Genomic DNA, 12,518 nt, shown 5'->3' with positions numbered 1-12,518 from the left:
CTGCCCCTCCCCCGTTCATGCTCTGTCTCTGTCTCAAAAATAAATAAACGTTAAAAAAAAAAATTTTTTTTTAAATGTCTGCAATTCAACTAAGGGCTGATGGCCCCAACGAACTGGGAATTTACATGTGGACCGCCCCACAGATACCACTTGTTGAATGGTGTGCCATAAAGGCCAACACCTGTATTAACCTGGACAAGCTAACCAAGATGCAGGCAGGCACAAAGCCGTGGCCGAACTAACCTTGCTCATCCCTAAGCTACAGGCATACAAGATTCCTGCGTGGTGGGGAAGGAGACTGTTGATTCTGGCATCAGACACGCTGAGTCCAAACACTAGGCCGGCCACCTTGGCAGGGCAAATACCTTAACCCACAAAGCCTCAGATCCCGACGTGGAAAACGGCAAGAATGACACCTACGTCGCGGGGTCTTTCGAGGATGAAGTGAAAGGCTGTAGGGTGCTACCCGGGGGGAAAGTCAGGACGCAGAAGAGCAGGAGCACAGAAGCAACTCACTGACTGAGTGATGACCGCATGCCAGGCACGGATCCCTTCATCCTACGTTTCAAATAGTTATGGCCATGTCACGGGGAGGCTGCCATCCGTACCCCTATCCGACAGAAGAAACACAGACGCACAAGAGGAGGGAACTTCTCCAAAGCAGTGAGCCACGGAACCACCGCCGCTGTGCGCGTTACCCTGCTACAGAGATCACAAGCCTGGAAACTACAATGGTGTTTTCCGAGGGCAGCTGTGTCAATCTAACGATAGTGCGACTCACTGGGAAGGGGGACCAGAGAACTGTGTAAGTGCAGACCCTCGTTTCTGCCAATCAGTCATGGGAACTGCCTGGGACTCCGCAGCCACCGCTTCTCACCAAGCGGCCTGGAGTCAACCGAGGGCACAGCCCAAAGCAGCTGCTCCAGGAAAGGGCAGCAAAACACGCCCAGCACCTTCCGGCCAGGCCTGCCCACACGAAAGGCAGGGGCGGTGTCTCGCTGTCACCTCGAGGCCCCAGGGACCACCAGCAGGCACTTAATGAACACACCGCCTGTTTCACTGACCGATCCTCACACGATTTTAAATCCAGCAGCCGCTAACCCGACGGGCCACTGCAATTCAGCAGGCGGGGGCCGCGGCCAGGGCACCTCGTCAGGCGATTCGGAGGAAGCACCACGTATCCCCACAGGGCTCTCGAGTGGAGCCCCTCACGGGAACCACAAAACACAGGACACGGTCTCAGCGCCGTCACAGAGGTGGCGCCCACCTAGAACATCCATTCTAGATACACAGGAAGCACGTTCGTTCACTGCCTGTCCCTGTTGAGAAAAACTCAAATCTTTTCCATCCTATTATTAACCTGCAAACGTATCACTCTGAGCGCAGAATTCCCCGTTACTGCCTGAAAAGGGGTCTGTAGGGAACCCAAGAGCCTCTCCTCGATCACAGACAGAGTGCCTCTGCTGAGCCCCCCCACTCCCCTCCTCCCTGCACCCTCTCCCCCGCCCCCCTGCACACACACCAGCACGGACACCATCAGCACTGAGGCCTCAGGCCCTTCAGCCAACTGTTCGAGGCGGTCACCACAAAAAGCTCAGATGAGCTCTGAAAAGGACCTAAATGCACGAGTGTACAGCTGACCCCGAACAACATAGGGGACAGAGGCAGCGACCCCCAATAGGGTCAGAAATCCATATTTCACTTTTGACTCCCCCCAAACTTAACTACTAACGGCCCACTACTGACAAGAAGCATTAACAATAACATAAGCTGATTAAGACATATTTTAGATGTTATATGTGTTATATACTATATTCTCACAGTAAAGTAAGCTAGAGAAAAGAAAAGGTTATTAAGAAAATCATAAGGTGGGGGGTCGCCTGGGAGGCTCAACTGGTTAAGGGTCGACTCTTGATTTTGGCTCAGGTCATGATCCCAGAGTTGTGGGATCAAGCTCTGGGTCAGGCTCTACCCTGAGCATGTAGTCTGCCTAAGATTCTCTTTCTTTCTCTTTCTCTCTCTCTCTCTCTCTCTCTCTCTCTCTCTCTCTCTCTCCCCCTTTGCCCTTCACCCTTGCTCGTGCTCGGTGTCTAATAAAAAAAAGATGAAGAGGCGCCTGGGTGGCTCAGTCGGTTGAGGGTTGAGCGTCCAACTTCGGCTCAGGTCATGATCTCGCGGTTTGTGAGTTCAAGCCCCGCACTGGGCTTTGTGCTGACAGCCTGGAGCCTGGAGCCTGCTTCAGATTCTGTGTCTCCCTCTCTGTGGCCCTTCCCCATTCATGCTCTGTCTCTCTCTCTCAAAAATAAATAAACATCAAAAAAAAAAAAAAAAGCTTTTGGAAGAAAAAGATAAAGAAATAAAAATTTTTTTTTAAATTGAAGAAAAAAGAAAACAGAAGGAAGAGGACAAAATACACTTACAGTCCTGTACTTACTGGAAAAACCTGGCACATAAGTGGACCTGTGCAGTTCACATCCATGGGCTCAAGGGTCAGCTGTACATTCACGAGGAGGAGAGGCGGGGGCCAGGACGTTCCAGGCAGAGAAAGGGACACATGCAAAGGCAAACAAGTACAGGGAAGGCCTCAAGAACAGAGAGGAGTTCTCTGTTGCCACAGTGTGGTGACCGGGAGAGAAGGGGCAGGGGTTGGAAATGAAGCAACATTATAAAGGGCCTCAAACAGCCACACCACGGAATTTAACCGCGTCCTGGGCAGGCAGGACCTGCCACTGAAATGGCAGGGCAAGATCCATGCCGGTAGTACGGTAGGTAACAGAGAACGGGAAACAAACATCAGAACAATCGGACTTTAGGCCGCTGCCCTCCCGTGGTCATGGCAGCCTGATTCAGGAGAGCTGAACAGCAGAAGCAACCTAAGTGTCCACCGACGGATGAGTGGGTAAACAAAACGTGGTCCATCCACACAATGGAAGAGGATTCAGCCTTGCAAAAGGAAGGAGAGGGGTGCCCGGGTGGCTCAGTCGGTTAGGCATCCAACTTCAGCTCAGGTCACGATCTCGCAGCTCGTGGGTTCGAGCCCCCGGGACGGGCTCTGTGCTGACAGCTTGGAGCCCGGACCCTGCTTCGGATTCTGTATCTCCCTCTCTATCTCTCAAAAATGAATAAAAGTTAAAAAAATTTTAAACCAAAAAAAAGGGAAGGAGATTCTGACACCCGACACAACACGGATGAACCTTGAGGACATTATCATAAGTGAAATAAGCCAGTCATAACAAGGCAAAGACTGCAGGATTCCACTTACGGGAGGCACTCGCTGTCATCAATATCATAGGGACAGAAAGTCAGATGATGGCTGCCAGGGGCTGGGGGAGGGGCGATGGGGAGCTGTCAACAAGGAAGCTCTGGTTTTGGAAGGTGAGGAAGTTCTGGAGGCTGGCCTCACAACGGTGTCGCGTACAGAGCGCTACTAAACTGCACACGTGAACACGGTTACTGTAGTACATCTGAAGTTATGTGTCCTTTATCACAACTTTTTTAAATCTTGTTCAATGTTTGTTTATTTTTGAGACGGAGAGAGAGCATGACTGGGGGAGGGGCAGAGACAGAGGAAGACACAGACTCCGAAGCAGGCTCCAGGCTCCGAGCTGTCGGCACGGAGCCCGATGCGGGGCTCGAACTCATGAGCTGTGAGATCGTGACCCGAGCCAAAGTCAGACGCTCAACCAACTGAGCCACCCAGGCGCCCTATCACAATTTTTTAAAAGGCCACAGCCGAAGTCCAGTCAAAGAGGACGTAAGGGTAAAGCAAAGGTGTGGTGAGAGCAAGCTCACCAGACACGGGGATGGCTCCCTCAGCAAGGCCACTGACCCGGGAACCGGAAAGGGGACCCTGAGGTTTCCGACGCGGCAGACGGTATGACCCGAGTAAGCGCACTTACTGGATAGACCTTCCCGACGATAAGAAAATTCATTCGCAGGGCACCCGGGTGGCCAGTTAAGTATCCGACTTCAGCTCAGGTCATGACCTCATGGTTCAGGAGATCAAGCCCCACATGAGGTTCTCTGCTGTGAGCATGGAGCCTGCTTGGGATCCTCTGTCCTCCTCTCTCTCTCTGCTCCTCCCCCACTCATTCTCTCTCCCTCTCTCTCTCACACACATGCGCGCGCGCACACACACACACACACACACACACACACACACACAAATAGATAAATAAATAAAATAAACATTAAAAGACAAAATTCATTTGCCTCATGCTTTCATCCAAACAACCTTTTCTGGCACCTGTGACGTGCCAAGCACTGTCTGGGAAACGTGGGCACCCCAGAATCAAAGACAAAATCCATTCCCTCTCAGGCTGACAGCCCAAGGGCGCTGTCACAAGGCAGCACGCAGGTGTGTGACACAATACGATGTACAATGAGTGACACGAGGAAATGAAAGCGCTTCTCCTTTGGAAGAAAAGTAAAGAGGGGCGGTGACAGGTGAGCAGATGCTCCATGAAGGGAAGCAGTGGCTGCGACTTTTTTTTAAATAAAAACGGAAAACGTTTAGTCTGGCACCGTCTTGGTTACATAATGGAGCAGCCTAAACACTGATCTTTTGTAAGGAATATGAAGAATACAAAATTGCATATTAAAATACAACTCAAGGGGCACGTGGGTGTCTCAATCGGTTAAGCGTCTGACTTCGGCTCAGGTCATGATCTCGTGGTCTGTGAGTTCGAGCCCCGTGTCGGGCTCTGCGCTGACAGCTCGGAGCCTGGAGCCTGCTTGGGATTCTGCGTCTCTCTCTCTCTCTGCCCCTCCCCTGCTCACACTCTGTCTCTCTGTCAAAAATAAATAAACATTAAAAAAAAAATACAATTCAACCAGGCATTATTCTCCTCGCATTCAGGTATTCCTCACTGCAAAGCCATTTCCTAACTTATAGCCCTGTTCCTTGTGTCACATATTTTAGGTCAAAAACTACGAATAATTCTTTTTCTGCAACAGAAGTATGCATATGGTGGGGCGGGGGCACTGGGTTTATAAACATGGCATTTATTTATTTATTTATTTATTTATATTTTTTTAGCGTTTATTTTTGAGACACAGAGAGATAGAGCTTGAACGGGGGAGGGTCAGAGAGAGAGGGAGACACAGAATCCGAAGCAGGCTCCGGGCTCCGAGCCGTCAGCAGGGCTCAAACTCACGGACTGAGATCCTGACCTGAGCCGAAGTCGGACGCTTAACCGACGGAGCCACCCCGGCACCCCACAAACATGGCATTTAAACTGACTTTAAAAGCACAAACTTTTCCTCTTTGTCAAAGATATTAAAGATACGAGAGTTCCTCAACAAGACTACAAAGGAGCATACACGGAACTGCTGGAAGCCAAACATACCGTAAGAATTTCAAAACCACAGCAATTATACAAATGGTGACTACAATCAAAAGATTAACATTTTTTACAGTTTTTCATCATTAGACCTGGGATTTCTAAGTTAAGTTTTATGTTTCCCGAGGCAGCGTCTCCAGTAAGGCTAGGAAAGCCACAAGCCGCCGGACTCATACTGGAAATCGTTTCACACCGTCCTCTCCGTGTCCAGGTCTGGAAACCGAACCCCAACTGGGTAAAGGGCCCGGCTACGGGCACGTGAAGCACCACCATCACAACGAGGCACGGAGCCAAGGTCTCAGTGCTCTGAGGGCACTCTTCTTCCCACTGCCACGGCAGGGAGGTGGCAGATGGGCACCAACTTTGCCGGAAATACCTATGGGTCCCTACGAGCTTTGGTGGAGCACGTCCCACATGGTCACACCGGTGGTACGAACAGGAGCACGTTGCAAGGCTACAGACAGTCGTCAAGGGACAAGCCTGACATTGTGCCGGTCACGGTTTTCGAGCACGCCCTCACTGAACGATGCCATCAACCTGGACTCCGCAGCCCCACGTAAATCACTGCCTGTTGTGGCCGAGCGGTAATGCTAACCAGCCAATTTAAAACCATTCCTGACCCAGAAACATGTAGTTAGAGATTTTGTGCCAGCTAAGAAACCACACAGTTTTTCATTCATGTGTACGGGATACTCTATATGGAATGCTAAATACTCAAAACCACACTGGTTTTTGGGGTTACCTTTCTTGATTGCTCATTTTGGCATACATGGCTTTCACCAATTCCGGGCTTTTCAGAAAATGGTCTGTAATAATCAAGAACCTAAGAAAAAAGGAGGAAAAAGTGTGGTTACCAGAAACATAGTAAAATGGACATAGCCTTATCTCTCTATAGGCGTTTCATACATAAAAACATTTCTTTTTATTGAATTTTTGATTTGCTGCAATATTAAAATGTTTTAAGAGGTTCACAGGCGATTTTTCCATTAACAGCTAAAAGAAAATAAAAACCCTCAAAATAGGTTTCTCCAACTTTACCTCTGAAAAATGTACTGATATGATTCATTTATTCCACCGGAGGGAGGAGCCTACTCTGTATAGGTTTTATCTAAGTTTCATTTTCACAGTAACATGAAATTGACCTATAAGTTCAGGTATACACAGAAAACACATTAAACTGTTTTACTCAGAAGGTTAAGTGCTAAAATCAACCAGAGCAATGGGACATGTCATACATTTTATTTAAACATATGCCAACAGCCTGGTAAGGCACACGGGCTTGATTACCTCGTCCGTAAAAGCTCTCGAGTTACCAACAAAACATCCTCACTGTCAAGCAAACCACTCATCTAAACTCAGAGATCAACGTATGAAGACCCGGAGGCAAAGATTACCAGCGTCCTTCTTCAAAGTACCCCTGTGACAACTAAAAAGACTGTGTCGTATTATTAATTACTTCTGAATCGTATCTGCCGGAGGGCGTCTCCAGTCTTAGGAACTAAAGAGGATACTGTTTATAACCATGGTTATAGCAGTAAGGGTGACTGTGAAGCATTAAATATATTTATGGACACGGTTCATCTATCTCTTTAACCAAAAAGTTAACAGATGTGTTTCAGCGTAAACCAAATGATGCAGATTAACGACAACACGTCGTCACTCATAAAACACCAAAAGCTAAATAAGTATTCTATTTCTTCACAGCCTTCAAAATAACTGATTGACACTTTGATACGAAATATTTCTAGTAATAACGGATATATTCGAAATTCTCAGACAGTTTTCATATGAGGTTAAGTCCTCAAACTGCAACGGCAGAAACTGACGCATTTCAAGCCAGGTTCGCAGAAGTGATCGTAAAGCACGTTCATAATTGAGCTTTCTGGAGCTCAACACATTTTCCCAAGAACACTCGTTCAAAGCGCAATGCTCCAAACGGCCAGGAGCTAGGTCAGAAGCCGTCTTCCCAAACGCTAACAGTGGAGAAAGATTCACACACAGAGAATTAGACAAAAATGTCTTAGGAGCAACACACACACTTCATGGATCAGAGTAAAAACAAAGTTTATCTAACCAGAGGGCCAGGGCAGGACGTTCAGGAGGCCGGAGGAGAGCAGAGCATTTAAATTACCGGTGACAAAAAGGACTTGGAAAAACAGCATGGCAGTGCGCTCAGGGAACCACAGCCAGGAAAACACGACAAGGGTTTAAAGAGGGTTTCAGGGGGCGCCAGGGTGGCTCAGTCGGTTAAGCATCCGACTTCGGCTCAGGTCGTGATCTCGCGGTTTGTGGGTCCGAGCCCCACGTCAGGCTCTGCGCTGACGGCGAACTCCATGACGACCATGCCCTCCTTTGAGACACTGGGCATGGCGCCCTTTCTTTTTTTGACCAATTTTATTGATCTTAAAGAAACAATCTTGCCTTGGTTAATTTTTTCTAGTGTGTTTCTGTTTTCTGGGTCACTGACTTCGGCCCCGATTTCTTACCGTTCGCTTTTTCCTGCTGCCTACTCGGGTTTTACTGTGCTCTTCTGTCTTCACAAAGTACAACCTAAGGTCACTGCTTTCAGACCTTTCTTCTTTTCTGGTAGAAACATTTAAAATTATAAATTGCCTTCCAAGCACTGCTTTAGCTTTATCCCACAAATCCTTAGACTTTCATTATCCTTCAGTTCAAAAGACTAACTTGCCCTGGGATTTCTCCTTTGACAAATCAATTACTTACATGAGCTAATTGCCAAAAACTTGGAATATTTCTAGATATCATCTGATTATGGTTTTCTAATGTAAATTCACTGCGGTCAGAGACTCTGTCTCTGTCTGTTCTCAATCATTCTCATATATTTACTGAGACTTTACAGCCCAGACTAGGGTCTAGATTGGTGAACATGACATGTGCAGTTGAAAAAAAAGTAGATTTTCCAAGTTCTGAGATGATATCCTACAACATCTCTCAGGTGAAGGTGGTTCTGAGTTCATCCATGTCCACACTGACATCTGTCCACTCCAGTGAATGGCTGAAAAGCAGGAGTGAACATCTCCAACTATCACTCCCAATTCCCAGCATAAAGGACTCACAATGTACCCTCCTACCTCAGACAACCATAAATGCAGGGAAAACACGACATTACAGTTTTTAGACAACCGACAAAAGACCCAAGTCAAGTAGGTTGTGGAAATGAAAGGCACTTTGGAGAATTTCTTCCTAAACAAATAAGATATTCTAATAAGCGTGTGATAAATGTGATTTCAGATCAGTATGTTTATAAAATCCTTACGGCCCAACAGCAGACTGGGACACACTCGGTGGAGGAAGGGGTAAGTCTCCCATGGTGGAGTGGGTGCTGAACAGGTGGAAATGGGGCTGAAAAAGTTTCCAGGGACGTGGGGCGGTGAGGGCAAGGGCGATGGGCAGGGACAGAGGAAAGACGCGTCACAGTCACTGTGGCGCTTGGCCGCCGTGACCATCTATAGCACCTAGAGCACAAAGGAAAGCGGATCTGCACTTTCACCTTTACACCGAGAAGTGCAACCACAGCAAACAGCTAAACCTCAAAAGTGAAATGACACAACACTGACGAAACCCTGAGTAGGGCAAAGACCTCTGCGTCCATCACCAAAAATCTATAGGACATAAAAAGACGGACAACTTCATCTACCAAGACATCAAAAAAAATTTTTTAATGTTTATTTATTTTGAGGGAGGGGGCATGAGTGGGAGAGAGGAGCAGAGAGAGGAAGAGGGGATCCCCAGCAGGCTCCACACTCACAGGGAGCCCAATGCGGGGCTCGATCCCACAACCGCGAGATCACGACCTGAGCCGAGATCAAGAGTCAGATGGTTAACCGACTGAGCCACCCGGGCGCCCCTCAAAAATTTTTACATAAAAAATGCCACACACAAAATCAAAAGACAAGGAAGTGAGACAAAATCTGCGTTTTATTTCATAGAAAAGACCACCGGCCCTAATTTAGAAAATATTCTTCAGCTACAGATAAGACCGACCTCCTAAAGGAAAAACAGGTCAAGAAAACGAGAACGAACATAAAAGAAAAATAGGCTCTTCAACATCTAAAACGGTGCTCAGCCTCGGAACAAGAAAAACAGAAGATAAAACTCTGTAACGATGCCACTTCAAACCTCGGCGAGACCGGCGCTCCCAACACTTTGAGAGCACACTCTGTTAGCACCGAGGTAGCAAACCGGGTCCTCTCAACGGCCAAGGGGAGTGTCCGTTGGTACAACAGCTATGAAGGACCTCTTGGCAGTATCTGTTAAAATATAAAAAGCACGTTTCCTTTGGCCTAGTAATTGCACCGATGAATTTATCGGACAGTCGTACTCGCCAACGTGCAACGTGACGTACGTACGAACGAGGCTACTCACCGCCACATTCTGTAGTTACGAAACGCGGGGGGCCTAGATGTTCACCAGTAAGGGGCCGATGAAATAAATCGCGATACAGTCGCACAACGGAAGACAAAAGAAAGTTCTTTATATACTTCTAGGGAAAGATCTCACAAGTCTACCATCTGGTTAGAAAAGCAGGAGACTCAACGGTGTGTCGAGGACGAACGGGCGGCCCACCTGTTCAGGGGCCGGGGCCGGAGGAGCTATGAATGGAATGGGAGAATGAATCTCCCCCCAAGTTAAAAAGATCATTTAAGTATATCCTGGGAAATTCACCTCAAGTTGGTTTCTCCTTACTGCCCTACGGTGGTGTGACGCCACCTGGTGGCCCGGGCGGCTCAGCGTCCCAGGGAGAGGGCCGTGGCGGTGGACGAGTCCGGTCGGTCTTACCAGGAGCTACTTCTGGGCAGGGAAAGCTCAGCCATTTCTCCAAAGCGACTTGACTAACAAATCTCTACGTCTCTCCCCAAACGGACACAGAAAAACAGAAACCCAAGACGAGGTCACTTCACCTCCCTGTCTGGGCGACTCAGCGGCACAGCGCTCAGGTCACCTAAAATCTTGGTTACAAAGCACCACTACCGCGCAGTGCTCACCGCCCCCTGCAGCGCGACTGCACCCGCCAAGCACGTCGCCCACGACACGCTGCCAGGACACCTCTCCTCTCCCCCCGGTGCCAACGCCGTGCCCTCTCCCGACCCGCACTGCCCTCGGCCTGGAGTTTCAGCTCCCGCTCTCCAGAAGCCCCCCTCGCAGGCGAGCTCCCAGCCCCGGGCTTCCACGGCACCCTGTGCTCCGTCTTCTGGAACTTCCACGCTGGCCGCACCACAGGACGTCTCCGCTTAGGTGCATGGTGGGCGTCTCCCATCCCGCACGGCCCGCACAGAACTCCCGATCTCCCCACCGCCGGCCAACAAGCCCAGACCCTGGCCGGCGCCCCTGCCTTTCTGCTCCCAACCTCACCCCACACCCCCAACCCGCATGAAGCCCCACGGGCTCTCCCTGCAGAGCACATTCAACCCGCGCGCTTCTCCTCACCCCCACGCCACCACCCTCAGCCAAGCCGCCCGCGCCCCCTGCCCGGACCTGGAGGCCACGGCTGCCCCCACTCTACCCAACCCCCCCCAACCCCCAGCTCAGCCTCCGCCCGGAGGCCAGAGGGAGCTTTTAAATCGCAGACCAGGTCGGTACAAATTCTGCTCAGAACTCTGCGAGCCCCTCCCATGGCACAGAGAGAAGGCCAACGGTGTCTTCCCGGTTCATGAGGCCCGAAGCAACTGGTTTCCAGCCACCCCTCGGGCTGTGTGTCCTGCCCAGGGCTCTGAAACCACCCTGGGCCCTGTCCCGCAACAGAGGCCTCTGCTGGGGCGAGGGGTGGGGGACAGAAGGGGGAGGGGGGTGGGGGGAAGGGGGGCCTCCACACTCTGGGGACTCACTGCTCCACATGTCCCTCCCGGCTGGCCTCCACCTTTACCACACAGGCTATCAAGCAGGCCGGTGACCCTGTTCTCAGCTCAGTGTCACTGCCTCAGGAGGGACTTCCCTGAACTCCCAATTCCAAAGCAGCACCCGGCCCCTCCAAGCCCCATCACCGCACTGGAGGACTCTGCTGAAGTCAAATACTCCTCGTTTTTCTTCACAGTCTGTGCCCCGCACCAATCGTATTTAAACGATTACTAATAAGGGGCACCAGGGTGGCTCGGTCAGCTAAGCATCTGACTTCGGCTCACGTCATGATCTCACGGTTCGGGAGTTTGAGCCCCAAGTCAGGCTCTGTGCTGACAGCTCGGAGCCTGGAGCCTGTTTCGGATTCTGTGTCTCCTTCTCTCTCTCTCTGCCCCTCCCTCCCTCCCTCTCTCTCTCTCTCTCTCTCTCTCTCTCTCTCTCTCAAAAATAAACAAACATTAAAAAAAAATTTTTTTAATAAAAAATAAGTTACTACGAATAAAACAGCAAATGCTACACTGTTTGCTCCGAGCCGAGCACCACTCGAAGGACAGCTTTGTAAACACAACTGGGTGTGTATCTTTTCTCAGGCATTTATCTGGCATCTTATGTACTTATTTGGGGGGCTTTTGTTCATTATCGGTCTCTCTCCCTAAAACATAATGTCTTCTTAATTTTGAACCTCCAGAGCCACAAACACTGCCTGGCACACGTTAAAGACTCAATCAATGATCACTGACTTCATTAATCAGTTCCTGTTTGAAGTGAGCGTTTTAAGTTTCCTGAGTTTCCTACAAGCGTGCACAGGGCAGGAGGGGTCTCTAACTCCCAAGTTCTCCGAGAGAAAAGCAGGTCAGATCGTTGCACGGAGGGCAAATTATTCCTTGCGCGGAGCCCAAAGCCCCTTCTCCTGGGCACAGTGGACAGGCCTGCCAGCAGGGTCCTCACGGCAGACCCGAAGTCAGTCAGAGCAAAGCTGCTTCAGAGTATTTGCCAGCGCAAGCCAGGCCCCAGACTGGAGGTGGGGTACTATGGGCTCTCAGGTCAGTTCATCAACCCAGGAGATGTTGATGAGCACCTAGAGACGCACAGATGGACTGTTCAGTTTTCAGAGTTTCTTTGCATTTTTGAGTTACCCAGGCAAGTACTGGGTGGCAATGAGGTCAAGGTCACACTCACTGGGTCACCAGTCAAATGCAACACCATACACTTTAACAGTCACCAGAATTAAATACCAGCTCGTTCGCTTTAACCAAATGTAATTAAAAAGGCAAAGCCATCAGAGCAAAGGACAAGAGTGACATCTTCCCACGATGCTAC

At 49.6% G+C, this 12,518-nt stretch overlaps 1 protein-coding gene across 2 annotated transcripts in view; it reads right to left on the bottom strand.

Moving 5' to 3' along the window:
- Positions 1–12,518, bottom strand: part of ATXN10 (ataxin 10) — a 166,333-nt gene that overhangs the window by 104,730 nt on the left and 49,085 nt on the right. For both annotated transcript variants that reach the window (XM_047065235.1, XM_047065236.1), the window contains exon 6: positions 6,085–6,165. In XM_047065235.1, coding sequence (XP_046921191.1) covers positions 6,085–6,165 — 81 coding nt within the window. The remainder of the gene's footprint in view (positions 1–6,084; positions 6,166–12,518) is intronic.

The sequence above is a fragment of the Lynx rufus genome, unplaced genomic scaffold (genome assembly GCF_022079265.1).
Source record: "Lynx rufus isolate CCGP_SWC_20201006 ecotype Redwood Valley unplaced genomic scaffold, mLynRuf1.p SCAF_7, whole genome shotgun sequence".
In the NCBI taxonomy this organism is placed as follows: domain Eukaryota; kingdom Metazoa; phylum Chordata; class Mammalia; order Carnivora; family Felidae; genus Lynx; species Lynx rufus.
The sequence above is the reverse complement of the archived record's forward strand: the minus strand, read 5'-3'. Positions and strand labels throughout refer to the sequence as shown.